The 20,371-nt window shown below is 36.1% G+C and overlaps 1 protein-coding gene across 1 annotated transcript; it reads right to left on the bottom strand.

The window, feature by feature from the left end:
* Window positions 1-5,279: 5,279 nt before the first annotated feature.
* On the bottom strand, window positions 5,280-6,248 carry LOC101688494 (olfactory receptor 4F17-like). Its single transcript, XM_004782480.3, has one exon. The coding sequence runs from the start codon at window positions 6,195-6,197 to the stop codon at window positions 5,280-5,282; it is 918 nt and encodes a 305-aa protein (XP_004782537.1). The 5' UTR covers window positions 6,198-6,248.
* Between the last annotated feature and the right edge of the window lie 14,123 nt (window positions 6,249-20,371).

Raw genomic sequence — 20,371 nt, 5'->3', positions numbered from 1 at the left:
AAGCAGAAGGCCCTGGGTACTACATGACTTCTTCACAAGGCCATTACTTTCAGAAGCAGGAGATATAAGTGCTTTTCTAACACAGAGAAGAAGATAGAGACTTAAACAAAATGTGAAGAGGAATTCATCCCAAATGAAAGAACAGGATAAGGCCATGGCCAGAGATCTAGGTGAAACAGATATAAGTAACATGCCTGATGGAGAATTTAAAGCAACAGTCCTAAGAATACTCGCCAGGCTTGAGGAAAGAAAGAGAGAGACCATTATCACAGAGATGAAAGAAGTAAAAAAAGAATTAGAGATGAAAAATGCAATAAGCAAGATTGGAAACAGGCTTGTTGCAATGAACAGCAGGCTGGAAAAAGTAGATGAATGAATTAGTGAGCCTGAAGTCACAATAATAGAAAATGATGAAGTTCAACAAAAGAGAGAAAGAAGAATCATGCAACATGCGCATAGACTTAAGGAACTGGTGACTCCACCCTATGTATTTTGATGGGAGTCTTTAGTCTATTTACATTTGAAGTGTTTTCTAAAGCAGGTGTATTTTGTATTCCCATTTATTGATGAGGGTTCCATTTTTTCTTCATCCTTGTCAGCACTTGTTAAAATCTGTTTGATTGGAGCCTTCCTAGTTATATGTGAAATGATACCTTAATTTTATGAGAAATGATATCTTAATGGGGCTTTGATTTAAATTTCTGTAATGGTTAATGATGTTGAGCATTTTTCAATTTAATTAATGATTATTTGATCTCTCTCTTTTTTAAAAAAATGCCTTTTTTGTTATTTTAATTATTGAGTTGCAAGAGGTCTTTATATATTTGTATATGAGGTCCTTATCTTACATAATTAGCAAATTTATTCCCATTCTGTCTTGTGCCTTTCTTGATGGTGACATTTAGAACAAAAAAAGTATTTCAATTTGACAAAGTCTAATTTTATTTTATTTTTCTGTAGCTTTTACCTTTTGTATCACATCTTTGAATATACTTTTTAGGTAAGAGTAACATTGAAAACAAAACACTTCCAGTAAAGACCATTCTCTGTATTGTGGGTTGGGCTTTTCTGCCTTTGGACACAATTTGCAACATCAGCTCTTCTTCCCTGGGTCTCCAGTCAGCCATCCTTTTGCATTTGGTAGTCTCCACAACTGGGTGAGCCAGTTTAAAATCAACACACACACACACACACACAACTGGACACACACACACACACACCCGGATACTCACACACACACCCATACCCTGTTCTGTTTTCTGGAGAACCCAACTAATACAAAATTCATGCTGTGTCTGTTTTCTATCAGTGATTTCCTCTCTTTTGTGTAATATTTCGATTTCTGCTTATTTGGATTTAATGTACTTTTTTTCTCCTAACTTTTTTTTTTTTTAAGATTTTTTATTTATTTATTTGACAGAGAGAAATCACAAGTAGATGGAGATGCAGGCAGAGAGAGAGAGAGGGAAGCAGGCTCCCTGCTGAGCAGAGAGCCTGACGCGGGACTCGATCCCAGGATCCCGAGATCATGACCTGAGCCGAAGGCAGCGGCTTAACCCACTGAGCCACCCAGGCGCCCCTCTCCTAACTTTTTAAGTGAGAAGCTTAGATAATGCTCTTTACTACTTAAAACACAATGTTAAACTAAGACATTTCAAAGTTCTCTTTAGTTGCATAACAAATTTTGACATATTCTAATTTTATTATAATTCAGTTAAAATATTTTCAGATTCCATTGTAATTGAAAGTGTTCAGAGATAGATGGTTAGTTTTAATATACCTGGGCTTTTCTTTTTTTTTTTTTTTTAAAGATTTTATTTATTTATTTGACAGAGAGAGATCACAAGCAGGGAGAGAGAGGGGAGGAAGCAGGCTCCCTGCTGAGCAGAGAGCCCGATGCGGGCCTAGATCCCAGGACCCTGAGATCATGACCTGAGCCGAAGGCAGCGGCTTAACCCACTGAGCCACCCAGGCGCCCTACCTGGGCTTTTCTATATATCTTATGGTTGTTGCTTTCTAATTTAATTGAATTGTGGTCAGAGAACATATGTTGTTAAGGTGTTAATATTGAAAGTTTTTGAGATTCCTTTTATGACTTATCTTAGAGAACATTTTTCTTTTGATTTAATTTTATTTTTAATTATGTAAAATAATTTACATGATTTCAATGTTAAAACTGGAAAATAAGATATATTCTGAAAAATCTAGCCCTTATCCCTGTTCTTTGCCCTATGTCTTCCTCTCTCCATAAGAAACCATTTTTAATTTTTGTTTATTGTTGAAAATATGTTTCTATAAGTATTTATAAAATGTATGTTTATAAATTATATATACATACAAGCCTAATACATGTATCCCCATTTGAACATAATAAATTAACAACCTGGAGATATCCTTTCTCAATTTACTGTTTTTATTTAACATATATCTTAGAGATTCCTCCATAGCTGGTTTTTGGAGATATTCCTCAGCAATTTTTATAGGACCATAGTGTTCCATTATGTATAATTTATATAGTTTTTTTTCTCATTGTTTTTTGGGTATTTTCCAATCTTCTACTGTTAAAAACAATGCTGCCACAAGTAACCTTGTGCTTTGGTTATTTTGTATTTTTGAAATGTGTTGTTAGGATAGAATTAGGATTGTTGGGTCAAAAACTAGTAGCATGGTAAATTTTATAAATAATGTCAAGAGGTAACTATTTTGTATTCTTATCAACAATGCAGATGGTGCCCCTTTCTGTATAGCTGAACCAACAGTTTGTATTATTAACTATTGAAGTCAGATATTTCATACCTTATGGTCAAAACTGATATTCACATTGGTTTTACTCTGTATATATCTTAATATGAGAGCTTGAACTTTTTTATGTATTTAAGCATCATTTATATCTCCTTAAATGTCAATTGTATATTCATGTTTTGCCTATTTGTTTGTTTGTTCGTATTTTTTAGAAGTTCTTTACTGTTATAGCTATTATTCTTTGTGATGTGAATTATAACAACTTTTTTCTTTTCTTTTTATTCTACAAGAAACCCATTTTATTTTATTTTATTTTTTTAATGATTCAATATTTTAATAATTGAAATAATTATTAACAACTTTACCACAAAGAAAGTCCTAGATCCAAGTAGTTTTACTGGCAAATCCTATCAAACATTTATGGAAGAAATAACACCAAAATTACAAAAACCCTTTGAGACAGTAAAGGAGCAAGTAACACTGGATGTTATCAGGTTTTAAGCCTTTGCCAATGTGAAAAGTGGAAAATCTTTCACGGTAATCTTATTTGTCCTTTGATTACTAGTAAGACATGGACAGGACTGGAAGAGATTATGCTGAGTGAAATATGTCAAGCAGAGAGAGTCAATTATCATATGGTTTCACTTATTTGTGGAGCATAACAAATATCATGGAGGACAAGGGGTATTAGAGAGGAGAATGGAGTGGGGGTAAATTGGAAGGGGAAGTGAACCATGAGAGACAATGGACTCTGAAAAACAATCTGAGGGGCTGAAATGGTGGGGGGATGGGAGGTTGGGGTACTAGGTGGTGGGTATTATAGAGGGCACGGATTGCATGGAGCATTGGGTGTGGTGAAAAAATAATGAATACTGTTTTTCTGAAAATAAATAAATCAATTTATTAAAAAATCTTTTTTCTAATATCACATTTATCTTTTCTTCCTTGCTCATGGTTTTATCATGCATTTAAAACTTTAATTTGATATAGTTAATATTATCAATCTTTACCATATTCAGGGGTTACTAAGATATAATCCATGTTTTCTACTAATTTTTGTATAGTTAAAAAAAAAGACTTAGGCTTGAATTTAGTTAGAAATTGTCCTGGCATAGGGCATGAGGAAAAGTTCCAATATATCATTTCCTGTATTGTCCAGTTGTTTTACCATGGCATTACTAGGTTCTCCCTTCCTCCACTGATTTGAAATACTGCCTTTATCATATACTTATTTTCTTATGTGTTTTTAACATATTAATTCATATTAATTCAAGCTTCACTTTGGAAAACTACATTCTTTTTTTTTCTTAGAATCTTCAATATTAGCCTGATTCAGTGATTCTTGCTGGAGAGTGGAGCTATTTACCAGACTCACTTACCAAGTTTTTTAAAAAAATTATATTCCCTGTACTTCTATCTTGACTTTTTGGCATGTCTTTCTAGCATGGTATGGTGTATGAACATGGGTACACACTTGCAAATAAATATACACATACAAATATGATGTCTTCAAATGAGCATTTGTTAAGATTGATAGATATCCTATCTTTGGGATAAAATAAGGGTTGAGAACTTTTTGTTTGTTGGCACAGAGGCTTTTTATAATAATGATAGTAGTAGTTGATATTTATTGTGTCCAGATAACTTGCCACAAAATTTGCTATTTATCTGATTTATATCTATTGCCTCATTATCTATCATAATAACCATATGTATAGGTATTATCCTTCTTTTGCACACATGGAAACTGAGGGTTAGGCAAGTTAGACAAAATGCCTGATCATGGTTAGTAATGCATGAGTAGAGTTGAACCCATCTCTTTTGAGTTCAAAATCTATGTTCTTAAAAGCTAACAATGGAAAATGACATGGATGGACCAAATTGATGTATTTTATGCCAACCTGTTGAGAGACTTGGATCCTTCTGTGTACATTTTACTGCATATGAGCTCTTCCTGTATGCACAGGATGTAAAGTGCCTATTAGGCAGACTCCCTCTTCCTGTCACTCCTGATGATGAACTCATGGATTATGGGTTGCTCTAGTGATTGGAAGGAACTATGGACTGTTGCAGTGTGAAGAGCTTCTTTTCTAAATCTCTTTAAAGTTAGTTGATAAATATTCTGAGCACTAAGAATATTTTTTGAGTGAGGCATACGGCAGTTTCTTCCTTGATGTTTTTAGGGAAAATGAGACATGTAAAATGTTAAAAAAATTATAATCAGGCTAATTTCTGTCTCTCCCTGTATTATTCTCAGGACTGCTCAGGTAGTCACAGAAGTGTACAAATATTGACAGATTTTTGCTATTGTTCTGAGGATTAGTGAGATGATATTTGAAAGGCAGATCAACTTTTTATCTGTACCTAAAAATATAATGCAAAATTATAAAAGGATAAATTGAGACAATGTATGTGAAAGTTCTTAGAAAATTACTAAAGGATATGGAAATGGAGGTAAGATTTTCATGAGGTTTACTAAATAATTCATCAACTTTGCTATGTCATTGTCTTAGATTAACCTTATAGTTACAGGAGATCTAAGACTTTTCCCTAGAGTTCACATTCCATTTTCTCAATTGTTTCATTGCAGTCTTCATGTCCTTGTTCCTCAGTGTGTATATAATTGGGTTCAAGAGAGGAGTGACCACAGAATAAAGCACAGCAAGGGATTTATCTAATGATTTGATGGGGAACGGACAGGCATAAATGAAGATACATGGTCCAAAAACCAAAAGAACTACAGTGATGTGAGCAGTCAAAGTGGACAGGGCCTTGGATGACTGGTATGCAGGGCGTTGTCGGATGGTCACTAGGATGATAACATAGGAGATGATTAGGAAAACAAAAGAACACAGAGTGAGCACACCACTGTTAGCAATGACCATGATATCCAACCTATAGGTGTCTGTACAAGCAAGTTTGATAACCCTAGGTAAATCACAATAAAGGCTATCAACCTCATTGGGACCACAGAAAGGTAAGTTTACTGCAAAGGCCAGCTGGCTCACTGAATGGAGGAAACCTGTCCCCCATGCAGCTGCCACAAGCCCAACACATACATTGCCACACATAACAGTAGTGTAGCGAAGGGGGTTACAGATTGCTATATATCTGTCAAAGGCCATGTCTATAAGGATCACCAACTCACTCCCACCAAAAAAATGAAGGAGAAATATCTGAGCAAAGCAGCCCTTGATAGAGATGACTTTGTGTTTACTGAAAAAGTCAGCAATCATCTTGGGGGCTGTGACAGAAGACAGACACAGGTCAGTGAGTGAGAGCTTAGCAAGCAGGAAGTACATGGGGTAATGAAGGTGGGAGTCGGAGGCCACAGTTATGATAATAAGAAGGTTTCCACACACAATTGCTACATAGAATACAAAAAGGAACACAAATAGGAAAATCTGCAATTCCTGAGAATTGGAGAGTCCCAGAAAAATGAACTCTGTCACCATGGAGTAATTTGTGTCACTTATTGATTCATTCCAAGAAACAGCCCCTGTAGTTACCTTGGAGAATAGAGTAAGAAGGAAGTCAGAATTATTAGACTCCAATTCAAAGTCTCATTTTGTTTTATTCTGCTCACTCATATAATGACTTTCTGTGGTTTATTACACAAACACTTTCAAAATGCACACAATCTAAACCTAATATTTTATTTACGCTCTTCCTGATGATGCCTTATCATCCACTTATTCAAGTCTACTTAGTATTTTCACTTATCCTAATAATTATCCTAGTAAAATACCTTTGTTCATGCTATTCTCTCCGCCAGATTAAGTCTAGACTGCCAGCCTACATTTAGCTCCTTTTCCTTGAGCTCCAAACAGTTTATTTCTGTAAACCACTCTCTTAGCTCTTAAGCAAATGCAATATTGTGTGATCTTTACATTTATAGCACCATTTTATGACATCCATTTTTGAAAAAGTACTCTTAGAGGTTTTGTAGCCCATCATGATAATTTTATATTTTGGTCATTGGAAACCTCTCCAACAAACTAAGACAAATCCTTATTCACAGTTTTGCTATGTGAGGCAATTTGTAATGCACAAGTTTTGAATGTAGTCTGTGGACATTTTAATGTCCCTACTTAAGTCTTATTTTTACAAATGTGGATACTAATTATATTCAATTCTTATGGTTATTATGAATTTCAAATGAAGTAGTAAAAGTAAAGTTTTTTGGAGAGTTTTTGTATTTAGTGAGTGCACAATAGATTTAGATAACTATTAGCAGTAAGATTTATCACCTTCTGATTCATAGAGGAACCCTGGCTCCCCAATAATCATTAATGAATTTTACTTGTATTGTAGAAATAATAATCATAACAAGATGATTGAATTTCAGCTCTCTGTTCTTCTGTTTTCCCATCTTTAGAATGAATTTACTGGCTTAAAAGTTCTCAACATGCCCACTAATCTAATACTCTATAGGATATGAGTGAGGGACAGAATTCTAAAATAATTTTCATAGTCTCTCAGGAGTTTGGATAGAAATGTGAGAGCCAAGACAGATGTAGAAATCCAGTCTTAGGAGAAGTTAAAATAAATGAGTATTCTAGAATAGACGGTAAGAGGCTGTATAGAGAGTGGAATTCATACTTATCATTTAGTGATATGGAAGTGCTTAGAAGAAAAAGATTTAATCCAAAATAAAATTAAAGATGAAAAATAGAATAAAAAATAACAGGGAAATAATAAAAGGTGATTCAGTGGTGAAATCAAAAGTGAGAAAAATGCAAAAAAAATCACATGACAGATAATGTGAAAGAGTTTAATAGGAGATAAAATTGAAAAAGGATTCTGTAATGCCTGCTAAGATATTTTATTATGAATACAGCACAGAACTATTGAAGAATTATGTGCAATTGCTTAATACATATTTCTAACAAATAGTGAATAGTCTATGCACAATAGCTATTGTTAAGGTAGTAACAATAGGGCATTTGTCAACAGGATATGGGAGATTTTTTTAAAATGATGTAAGTGATTTTATTCTGAGTAATTGTGGAAATAGATGGTTCCTAAAGAGGTCTGAAATTATAGTGTGTTATTATTACCAAATTTCTTGGGGAGTAGTAGTATTTCTTTTCAACATTTTCCTAATTGTGGATATTGTGTTGCCTTTGGAAATTACACTTTTCTCCTTCATATCCCAATTCCATTACTTACCCCTGTCCGCTAATGCTCCCTATTACTCTTTTCAAAATTCTGTATGAATTTAGCAATTCTAATTGTATTTCCATGTATAAAAAGAAGTCAAATAATAAAACAAGCATAACCCCTCTCTTCCCTCTGCTTAGCACAGTAATAATAAATACAATCCTAGTGATCATTGACAACAGAGAGGATGGGATTCCTGTTGTGAGATCATTTCTGATGTGACTGATTGTTTAGGATCATTCTGAAGAATCAAAGTATGCAACTTATAGTGGAACTTCAGTAATTACTTATGTACAGCAACCATTTCATTTCACTGAGAGGACAAACTCAATACTCACATTTGTATAAGAAATATACCAACGGTAATGGTTTCTCTTCTGCAGCAAAAAGACTTTATAGCATGGTAACAAGAATTCAGATATGCTGCTCCTCAGCAAGAGGAATTTCTTGCTCACTGTGTTAAGACATCTCATTTCCTGAGTGTATGCTATGGGGGAGTGAGTGATGATGGTAGATTCTCAGTTAAAGGGGACCTGCTACCTCTGTAATCTTTTCAAAGCTCATATCTGATTCTTCAAAAATGGCTCAAGGAGTTTGAGAAGAATTCTAATGATTCTAAGTTAAACATTAAGTTTATTGAAGAAGTTCTCCAGGGGAGGAGTCAAGATGGCAGAGAAGTAGCAGGCTGAGACTACTTCAGCTAGCCGGAGATCAGCTAGATAGCTTATCTAAAGATTGCAAACACTTGAAAATCCATCGGCAGATCGAAGAGAAGAAGAACAGCAATTCTGGAAACAGAAAAACAACCACTTTCTGAAAGGTAGGACCGGCAGAGAAGTGAATCCAAAGCGACGAGAAGATAGACCCCAGGGGGAGGGGCTGGCTCCTGGCAAGCGGCGGAGCAATGGCGCACAAAATCAGGACTTTTAAAAGTCTGTTCCGCTGAGGGACATCGCTCCAGAGGCTACCCGGAGCAAAGCCCACACGGGGTCAGCGTGGCCTCAGGTCCCGCAGGGTCACAGAAGGATCGGGGGTGTCTGAGTGTCACAGAGCTTGCGGGTATTGGAACGGGAAAGCCGACTACAGAGACAGAGCCAACAGTAAGCTCACAGCTTGGGGTGACCTTGAACCAGTCGAAGGCTCGGTGAGCTCGGAGTGCGGTCGGAGGTGGAGGAGCTCGGCTCCTCCGGGCTGGAGACCAGGAGGATGCCATTTGTATCATTGAAAATAGAAGGAGAGATTAAAAGCTTCCAGGACAAACAAAAACTGAAAGAATTTGCAAACACCAAACCAGCTCTACAGGAAATATTGAAAGGGGTCCTCTAAGCAAAGAGAGAGCCTAAAAGTGGTAGATCAGAAAAGAACAGAACCATATACAGTAACAGTCACCTTTGAGGCAATACAATGGCCCTAAATTCATATCTCTCAATAGTTACCCTGAATGTTAATGGGCTAAATGCCCCTGTCAAAAGACACAGGGTATCAGAATGGATAAAAAAACAAAACCCATCTATATGTTGCCTCCAAGAAACTCATTTTAAGCCCGAAGACACCTCCAGATTTAAAGTGAGGGGTGGAAAATAATTTACCATGCTAATTGATCTGATCCTTATATCAGATCAATTAGATTTTAAGCCAAAGACTATAATAAGAGATGAGGAAGGACACTATATCATACTCAAAGGGTCTGTCCAACAAGAAGATTTAACAATTTTAAATATCTATGCCCCCAACGTGGGAGCAGCCAACTATATAAACCAATTAATAACAAAATCAAAGAAACACCTCAACAATAATACAATAATAGTAGGGGACTTTAACACTCCCCTCACTGAAATGGACAGATCATCCAAGCAAAAGATCAGCAAGGAAATAAAGGCCTTAAACGACACACTGGACCAGATGGACATCACAGATATATTCAGAACATTTCATCCCAAAGCAACAGAATACACATTCTTCTCCAGTGCACATGGAACATTCTCCAGAATAGATCACATCCTCGGTCCTAAATCAGGACTCAACTGGTATCAAAAGATTGGGATCATTCCCTGCATATTTTCAGACCACAATGCTCTAAAGCTAGAACTCAACCACAAAAGGAAGTTTGGAAAGAACCCAAATACATGGAGACTAAACAGCATCCTTCTAAAGAATGAATGGGTCAACCGGGAAATTAAAGAAGAATTGAAAAAAATCATGGAAACAAATGACAATGAAAATACAACGGTTCAAAATCTGTGGGACACAACAAAGTCATTCCTGAGAGGAAAATATATAGCCGTACAAGCCTTTCTCAAGAAACAAGAAAGGTCTCAGGTACACAACCTAACCCTACACCTAAAGGAGCTGGAGAAAGAACAAGAAAGAAACCCTAAGCCAAGCAGGAGAAGAGAAATCATAAAGATCAGAGCAGAAATCAATGAAATAGAAACCAAAAAGACAATAGAGAATATCAACGAAACTAGGAGCTAGTTCTTTCAAAGAATTAATAAAATTCATAAACCCCTGGCCAGACTTATGAAAAAGAAAAGAGAAAAGACCCAAATAAATAAAATCATAAATGAAAGAGGAGAGATCACAACTAACACCAAAGAAATACAAACTATTATAAGAACATACTATGAGCAACTCTACACCAACAAATTTGACAATCTGGAAGAAATGGATGCATTCCTAGAAACATATTAACTACCACAACTGAACCAGGAAGAAATAGAAAGCCTGAACAGACCCATAACCAGTATGGAGATTGAAACAGTCATTAAAAATCTCCAAACAAACAAAAGCCCAGGGCCAGACGGCTTCCCGGGGGAATTCTACCAAACATTTAAAGAAGAACTAATTCCTATTCTCCTGAAACTGTTCCAAAAAATAGAAATGGAAGGAAAACTTCCAAACTCATTTTATGAGGCCAGCATCACCTTGATCCCAAAACCAGACAAGGATCCCACCAAAAAAGAGAGCTATAGACCAATATCCTTGATGAACACAGATGCGAAAATACTCAACAAAATACTAGCCAGTAGGATTCAACAGTACATTAAAAAGATTATTCACCACGACCAAGTGGGATTTATTCCAGGGCTGCAAGGTTGGTTCAACATCCGCAAATCAGTCAATGTGATACAACACATCAATAAAAGAAAGAACAAGAACCATATGATACTCTCAATAGATGCTGAAAAAGCATTTGACAAAGTACAGCATCCCTTCCTGATCAAAACTCTTCAAAGTGTAGGGATAGAGGGCACATACCTCAATATCATCAAAGCCATCTATGAAAAACCCACCGCAAATATCATTCTCAATGGAGAAAAACTGAAAGCTTTTCCGTTAAGGTCAGGAACACGGCAGGGATGTCCATTATCACCACTGCTATTCAACATAGTACTAGAAGTCCTAGCCTAAGCAATCAGACAACAATAGTTAATTAAAGGCATCCAAATCGGCAAAGAAGAAGTCAAATTATCACTCTTTGCAAATGATATGATACTATATGTGGAAAACCCAAAAGACTCCACTCCAAAACTGCTAGAACTTACACAGGAATTCAGTAAAGTGTCAGGATATAAAATCAATGCACAGAAATCAGTTGCATTTCTCTACACCAACAGCAAGACAGAAGAAAGAGAAATTAAGGAGTCAATCCCATTTACAATTGCACCCCAAACCATAAGATACCTAGGAATAAACCTAACCAAAGAGACACAGAATCTATACTCAGAAAACTATAAAGTACTCATGAAAGAAATTGAGGAAGACACAAAGAAATGGAAAAATGTTCCATGCTCCTGGATTGGAAGAATAAATATTGTGAAAATGTCTATGCTACCTAAAGCAATCTACACATTTCTTGCAATTCCTATCAAAGTACCATCCATCTTTTTCAAAAAAATGGAACAAATAATGCTAAAATTTATATGGAACCAGAAAAGACCTCGAATAGCCAAAGGCATATTGAAAAAGAAAGCCAACATTGGTGGCATCACAATTCCGGACTTCAAGCTCTATTACAAATCTGTCATCATCAATACAGCATGGTACTGGCACAAAATCAGACACATAGATCAATGGAACAGAATAGAGAGCCCAGAAATAGACCCTCAACTCTATAGCCAACTAATCTTTGACAAAGCAGGAAAGACTGTCCAATGGAAAAAAGACAGCCTCTTCAATAAATGGTTTTGGGAAAATTGGACAGCCACATGCAGAAAAATGAAATTGGACCATTTCCTTACACCACACACAAAAATAGACTCAAAATGGATGAAGGACCTTAATGTGCGAAAGGAATCCATCAAAATCCTTGAGGAGAACACAGGCAGCAACCTCTTCGACCTCAGCCGCAGCAACATCTTCCTAGGAACAATGCCAAAGGCAAGGGAAGCAAGGGCAAAAATGAACTATTGGGATTTCATCAAGATCAAAAGCTTTTGCACAGCAAAGGAAACAGTTAAGAAAATCAAAATACAACTGACAGAATGGGAGAAGATATTTGCAAACAACATATCAGATAAAGGACTAGTGTCCAGAATCTATAAAGAACTTAGCAAACTCAACACCCAAAGAACAAATAATCCAATCAAGAAATGGGCAGAGGACATGAACAGACATTTCTTCAAAGAGGACATCCAGATGGCCAACAGACACATGAAAAAGTGCTCCATATCACTCGGCATCAGGAAAATACAAATCAAAACCACAATCTGATATCACCTCACACCAGTCTGAATGGCTAAAATCAACAAGTCAGGAAATGACAGATGCTGGCGAGGATGCGGAGAAAGGGGAACCCTCCTACACTGTTGGTGGGAATGCAAGCTGGTGCAGCCACTTTGGAAAACAGCATGGAGGTTCCTCAAAATGTTGAAAATAGAACTGCCCTCTGACCCAGCAATTGCACTATTGGGTATTTACCCTAAAGATACAAACATAGTGATCCAAAGGGGCACGTACACCTGAATGTTTATAGCAGCAATGTCCACAATAGCCAAACTATGGAAAGAACCTAGATGTCCATCAACAGATGAATGGATCAAGAAGATGTGGTATATATACACAATGGAATACTATGCAGCCATCAAAAGAAATGAAATCTTGCCATTTGCGACAACATGGATGGAACTAGAGCGAATCATGCTTAGCGAAATAAGTCAAGCAGAGAAAGACAACTATCATATGATCTCCCAGTTTTATTTTTGTTTTTCAACATTTCCTTAGCGAATCGGGCTCTCTTCTGATTCCATACAAATTTTAGGATAATTTGCTCCAGCTCTTTTAAGAATACTGGTGGAATTTTGATCGGAATAGCATTAAAAGTATAGATTGCTCTAGGCAGTATAGACATTTTAACAATGTTTGTTCTTCAGATCCAAGAGCATGGAATGATCTTCCATGTCTTCCATGTTTTCATTCTTCTACATATAGCTGTTTTCCAAGTATGGTTTTGACTGTTCTTACAGCAGTACCTTAGCCTTTAAGTGATCCAAAGAATGTCTAATGTCCTTCACAACATTGCTTAGGACAAAGAAATATCTTTGCAGCTAAGGAAGTACAATAGTGAGCACACAACAAAATGACCCACTGCTTTGGTAGTATGCATATCATGTAGAAGCTGTCAGTCTGATAGAATATGAAGAATAGCTTTTAATGGTGGAAGTAAGTGTGTTTGGGGATGGCACTTTGTGTTTTATGCATGATATATACTTTGAATAAGTGAACATTAGAAGGTATTGTTTTATGAATTGCATAGGCCTGGACACCAAAGATAGGTGGTGAATATGGCTCCTTTCACCATTACTTCCTTGGAGAACTACACATTTGACCTCACTGGGGTGAGTGCATCCTTCCTCTGGGGACAGAATAAGCTCTTCAGTAAACCTAAAGTTTTAGTAGCTCACTGGTCATTTTGGTTTTCTTGTGTTTATAGATTCCTGAGTGTTCTAGCATGGCAGGTATTATTAACCTCTATTATTGCAGAGAAATAGAAAGGGTGCTACATTTGATGATAACTCTAAATGGGCAATTGCAGCAATTACAGCCTGACAAAAGCATGGTAATCATGGATTTAGCCTTCTTAGATGGGAAGATATGGATCTGGGCAAGTGATCTAGAGCAGGAAAAGTGCTGGACAAATGTGAGGAAAATGTAGGATGGGCTGTGGTGGAGGAAGATGAGTATCTTCCTGGGAACATGTGCAGTGGTGGAACCCATTAACACTTGTTTCATTAACAGTCCTTTGTTTGAAGGATCAATGATGGAGTAAACTTACATGGAACATGAATGCCTCTAAGCATGAGAAGGAAGATGTGGAGTGTTTCTGATGCTTTTGATGCCACATGCATATCCCAAGAATGTAGACTCTCTTATATCATAAGCTGCAGAAATTTTTCTGCCTGAGGACTTTTCTTTAGATATCAGAACTGCTCAACCCACTCATGGGGTAGCTTGGAACAGCTATGGAGTTAATGCCTTAGAGCTACCCCAACACAGAAATACACAGCTTCATAGACTTTCAGGTGAAATCGCCTAATGTGATAGAGTACGTAAAGTTACTTAGGGGGCCACAATTAGGATTGTGCCCCAATGTCCACAGTAGGAGGGTGCTACTTAATACTAGTTAATACATCTTCTATTACCTTCCTTCTTTTCTCTGACTTATGTCCTCACTTTTGAACCAGTGTCATCTAGCAGTCCCTTCTAAATAAATTCCTTGCCTCTTGATTTTTATCTCTGGGTTTTCTTTTAAAGCCATTGAACCTATATATATATATACATAACAATTCAGTATAATGATGTTTGTGATTCATTACAACAAATTTACAGGTTATTTTTAGACTTTATATAGCAAGCTTAGGATGGCAGATGATGACTTTGTTCAAGATATGTTAAATCGGTGGGGTCTGAGTTGAGATGGGCCACCATGCAGTTGGATGTTTAGTTGTAAATCTCCAAAAATATATGTGGTCAACAAATTCTGGAGTGAGATTCTCTTTGCACAATAATTTTATTGCTGCTTTAATGTCTTTGTTCCTTAGTGCATAGATGGCTGGATTCAAGACAGAGGTGATAGAAAAGTCAATAATAAACAGGTATTTGTCACTTGATGATGTGGGGAAAGGCCATACGTAAAGAAGCATGCATGGAGTGAAAAATAGAACCACGACAGCCTGATGCACATTTCTAGATGGTGACCAAAATGAAGACATAGGACAAGATTAGCAGCAAGAAGGTATCCATATTCATGAAGCCACTGTTGGCAGAAATAATAAACTTGGCTTATAATAAACTATAATGAATATTATAAATTCATTATTCAATATAAATTGAATTCATATAAATTCATTATTCAAATATATTATAAATATTATAAATAACTATAATAAACTATAATGAAAGCAATTTGAGACATAGCATTTTGGGATTCATGATGTTAAGATAATGAAGAGGCTTACAGATTGCTGTTTACCTGTGAAATGCCATGTCTACGAGTAACACCATCGCCTCTCCTCCCATGTTATAGATGAAGCATATCTGCTTCATACAGCTTTGGAAAGAAATTACTTTGCATTCATTTAAAAGCTCTTTGATTGTCTTAAGAACTATGATAGAAGAAACACCCACATCAATGAGGGACAGGCTGGCCAGCAAGGAAGGACTTAGGAGAGTGTAGGTGAGAATCAAAGATTACCAAAAACAGAACAAAAATGTTTTCCAACATGAGTACTAAGCAGACAAAAGCACATATCAAGATGAGAAAAAGTTTTTTTCTCCCAAGAGCAAGAAAGGGCCAGTAACACAACTACAGAGTCATTTAATCCACCCGTTGACTGGGACAGGAAAGCTGATTTTCAAGTGACCTGGGGATAAAAATGAAAACGACTAAGTATCACTGTCAGCAACATAGATTTCCTGTTTTGTTAATTAAGTTAGATGTTATTGACTGAGAGAGGAAAAAGAAAGATTTGGAAAAAATAAGGTAGCAACAAATTCATTATATAGAGAGGGTATTTGAAGGAAAAAATGTGGCACTAAATTTTGCAAATAGAGCAAGAGGGATTCCTTTAATTTCAATTAATTCCTTTAATTTTAATCCCATAGTTAAAACTCATTTTAATTTTTCTCAAAGATTCTGGATCATTTTCCTGACCTTTTCTCTAAATGTGTTCTCTTATGCTTATTATCTTTTCCATCCTTATTAATTATTAATTAATTAATTATTAATTAATTATTAATTAACATCCTTATTAATACTTCCACACTAATTTTATATCCTCTTACCTGAATTTTTCTTAGCCCCTTAGGTTTTTCCTTTTCACTGCAATTAGAGAGATCACCATGACAAAAGTACTTGAACATATCCCATCACTCCCTACATGGGCTTTTTTTCTTTTCTTTTCAGTGTAACAGAAGTCATTGTTTTTGCATCACACACAGTGCTCCATGCAATAGGTGTCCTCTTTAATATCCACCACCTGGCTCCCCCAACCTCCCATTTCCTGCCCTTTCAAAATCCTCAGGTTGTTTTTTAGAGTCCATAGTCTCTCACGGTTCACCTCCCCTTCCAATTTCCCTCAACTCCCTTCTCCTCTCCATCTCCCTATGTCCTCCATGTTATTTGCTATGCTCCACAAATAAGTGAAATGATATGATAATTGAATTTCTTTTTAAATTTAAATGGAACTCAGGTGCACAGGCTCAGTAAATTTTTTTGAAGATTTATTTATTTGTTTGAGAAAGAAGAACAAGTGAGAAGGGGAGTGGAGGGAGAGAATATTCAAGCAGACTCACTTCTCTTTCTAAGCCTGGAGCCTGACTTTGGGCTCGATCTCATCACTCATGAGATCATGACCTGAGGTGAAACCAAAGAGTCATATGCTTAACAAATTGAGCCACCCAGGCACCCCCAGACTCAATAACTTTAACACTCAGTTCACGACATGATTATTATTATGTTTCGTTCATGACCACTTTTAGTAAACTGATTACTTCATGACAAATTAAACTAAACTAAAATATTGCATATCTCAGAGTAAAGATTAGTAAATATAGTTATGATTAATACTTAATAATCAAGTCAAATGATCCCAGAAAACAGAGTTGAGTATCTTCAATATTTAAGACATTGTTTTAGATACATTATTATTTTCAAGCCTCCTAATGACTTCATAAGATAGGTTTAGTTTTATTATCACCATTTCATAAATGAAACTGAGCATCAGAAAGATGAGGTGGCAGAACCAGGAGTGTATCAAGAGTTCTAGGACTTGACAATATATTCTTCTAACCAATCCTCTGGGCTCTTCAAGGCCAGCACTTCCAAAAACACTCTAGCTCTCCTCAAGGTTTTAGATGCATCAACATTTTACTGTCATCTCAACTTTTCAATTCCCTTGATGGGTTACACATAGAATCTCTCCTTCAAAAATCAAATCTGTTAGGGATGAGATGGAGGGCAGCCTTCTTATTTTTCTTTCTCTCTCAAACCCTTCACAGGTGAATTTATTAATCTTACACATTCCATTTATTGAACAAGCCCAAACAAGCTAGATTGCATGTCAGAAAATCCTTTTAAAGATCTCACCAGGGATTCAGCACACAATAGTCTACATGTAAAACTATCATATCTAATAATCAGTTTTCAGTCTTTGTCTTACATACTTGTTCTTCAAATTTGGTACTATTGATATTGAATTGTTTTTGAAATTTCTTCCACCATTGGTTATTGTGTACGTATTGGCTGTCTATCCCAAAGCCTTTTCCATACAGTTTGTGCTAAGAGAACACCTATTTGATTAGACATTTGATGGACATTTCTAAATTTTTTTTTTTTTTTTTTTTTTTTTAAAGATTTTTATTTATTCATTTGACAGAGAGAGATCACAAGTAGGCAGAGAGGCAGGCAGAGAGAGAGAGAGGAGGAAGCAGGCTCCCTGCTGAGCAGAGAGCCCGATGCGGGACTCGATCCCAGGACCCTGAGATCATGACCTGAGCCGAAGGCAGCGGCTTAACCCACTGAGCCACCCAGGCGCCCGACATTTCTAAATTTTGAAAGAAGGTAGGTTCTTATCTTAGCCCTGGGATGAAATATGATAATCTATGTACCTTGGTCATGAATTGGTGTAAGAGAGGCATGTAGCTGTTTTGATGAAATATAGAACAATGTCTCTTGTGGAAGGCTTTCTTTCCCAGATTAAAGTGGAAAGATTAATATGGAGAAGTCTCTTTTTCTGGCTCTCTTATCCCTGTATTCAATATAAATGTGATGCCCAAAGATGCAATAACCATGAGCTTTGGGCATCTACATGTTACAGATGATATTATGAATGGATAGAAAAATAATCCAGTGTAAAAGTTCTTTGATGTCAGCAAAGGTCTACCTTCTGATAGCTTGTAATGTGAAAAAATAAAAACTTACTTCAAGAGACTGTGAATAAGGCAATGCTACTTGAAACTGGATGCATTTTTAATATTTGTATATCTAAGCTCTCTTGATTTTTCTCCTATATCTCTAACTTCTTTCTTGTGTTTTAAACTGATGCATGGATTTTTTTCCCTACATATTTTTGAGTGCTCATGTAACTCAGGAGACATAAAATATATACTTTTTCATTTCAAACATGATCCCAGCTTTGTAGTAAACCTTGAAATCAGGTAACATCATGCCACCAGTTTTATTTTTGTTTTTCAACACTTCCTTAGCGATTTGGAGTCTCTTCTGATTCCATGCAAATTTTAGGATTATTTGCTCCAGCTCTTTGAAAAATACTGGTGGAATTTTGATCAGAATGGCATTAAAAGTATTGATTGCTCTAGGCAGTATAGACATTTTAACAATGTTTATTCTTCTGATCCAAGAGCATGGAATGGTCTTCCATCTTTTTGTGTCTTCAATTTCTTTCATGAGTGTTCTATAGTTCCTCAAATACAGATCTTTTACCTCTTTGGTTAGGTTTATTCCCAGGTATCTTATGATTCTTGGTGCTATAGTAAAAGGAATCAATTCTCTAATTTCCCTTTATGTATTTTCATTGTTAGTGTATAAGAAAGCCACTGATTTCTGTACATTGACTTTGTATCCTGCCACATTACTGAATTGCTGTATGAGTTCTAGTAGTTTGGGACATGATTCCTTTTTTTAACTACTCTCCACTTGTAAGGATTTCTATATCTATAGCTCTATTCCTGGACTCTAGCATAATATATCCAAGACTGTACTAGTACATGAATGGACATCCTTTGAACACTTCAAAGTTAAATTGCGCAAGTTGGAGCTCATCATCTTATCCTCTTTTTAATGTCTTAGGAAATATCATGACTATTATCTCTCAGGTGCTTAATCCAAGAATCTCTGAGGCACCTTTTCTCCTCTTTCACCTTATATGCCAGGTGACAAATTGTACCTCCTTCCTGAATATTTCTGTTTTGTGTACTTCTTTTCATTTCCATTGTCAGTTTTATTTCAGGTTTATTTATTTTTCACTTCTGAATGATCTCTCCGCCTCTAATCTTAGCTAAGTGTAGTCTGTTCTATACTCTGCTTTCAGATTTGTTTATCTAAAAACCAGATGTGGTCATATTTGTAATTGAAGCCTTTGATTCTATCATCCAGGATATTTCAAATTCAATTGCATATCACATAAGAACCTTTATAAACTGAACACATTAGTATTAATTTTTTTCACATTTTTCAACTCTTTCATATACTTTCATGTGTATTTTTCCTGCATTACAGTGTGGAGCCATCTTTGGCTCTTAAGCCCAATAGATTTGGTTGCCATTCTGGGTCTGCCACTTGTGAACTATATAAACTAGGGTGCACTAGCCAATTATGCTGATGGCCTTTATTTGTCCATAAAATGGGATGTTCTAACTTACTTCCCTAGATGTTATGAACATTTGAGAGTATATATGTAAAACTATGTGACAGAAATGTTAATTCCCTTTTTCTTTGTCTTTCAAAATGTAGATCAAATGCTAGCTACTCTGAAGTATATCTTGGCTACCCCATATAATGTCTATGAACTACTGTTGTACCCTATACCTTCTTTATAATAAAGTATAATTTCTTATGCATATTAGTTCTTCATTATCAATTATCATTTCTTTGAGAAAAGGAGCCTTTAACCAACTCTGTATGCCCCACTAATTAGCACAATTTCTGGCATAAGGTAGGCACTATTAAATGAGAGTCTTCACTAACATCTTAGTGGGAAGTTCAAGAAGACATGGTAAGCAAAATCAGGGGCTTAGAAGCCCCTCCGGGAGATTTAGTGGAGAGGAAATTTTTAAATGACTTTGAAAATTAAGCTTACTGATACCTGCACACAGCTGGGAGAATGGAAACCAGTTTGGAATCCAGTGACCTCCTAGTCATGACAATGTCCTCACAGAGTGACCTCAACAACCCACATTTCCATGCAGATCCTAATCTAAGTAAAAGTAGCAAAAGTACAAACTTTCC

Source organism: Mustela putorius, unplaced genomic scaffold, assembly GCF_011764305.1.
Source record: "Mustela putorius furo isolate JIRA1106 unplaced genomic scaffold, ASM1176430v1.1 tig00003896_pilon_pilon_pilon, whole genome shotgun sequence".
In the NCBI taxonomy this organism is placed as follows: domain Eukaryota; kingdom Metazoa; phylum Chordata; class Mammalia; order Carnivora; family Mustelidae; genus Mustela; species Mustela putorius.
This window is presented reverse-complemented; position numbering and strand designations above follow the sequence as displayed.

Bases quoted from the DNA above. Each gene is read 5' to 3' on its own strand.
- LOC101688494 (XM_004782480.3), bottom strand. From the start codon at position 6,197: ATGGTGACAGAGTTCATTTTTCTGGGACTCTCCAATTCTCAGGAATTG.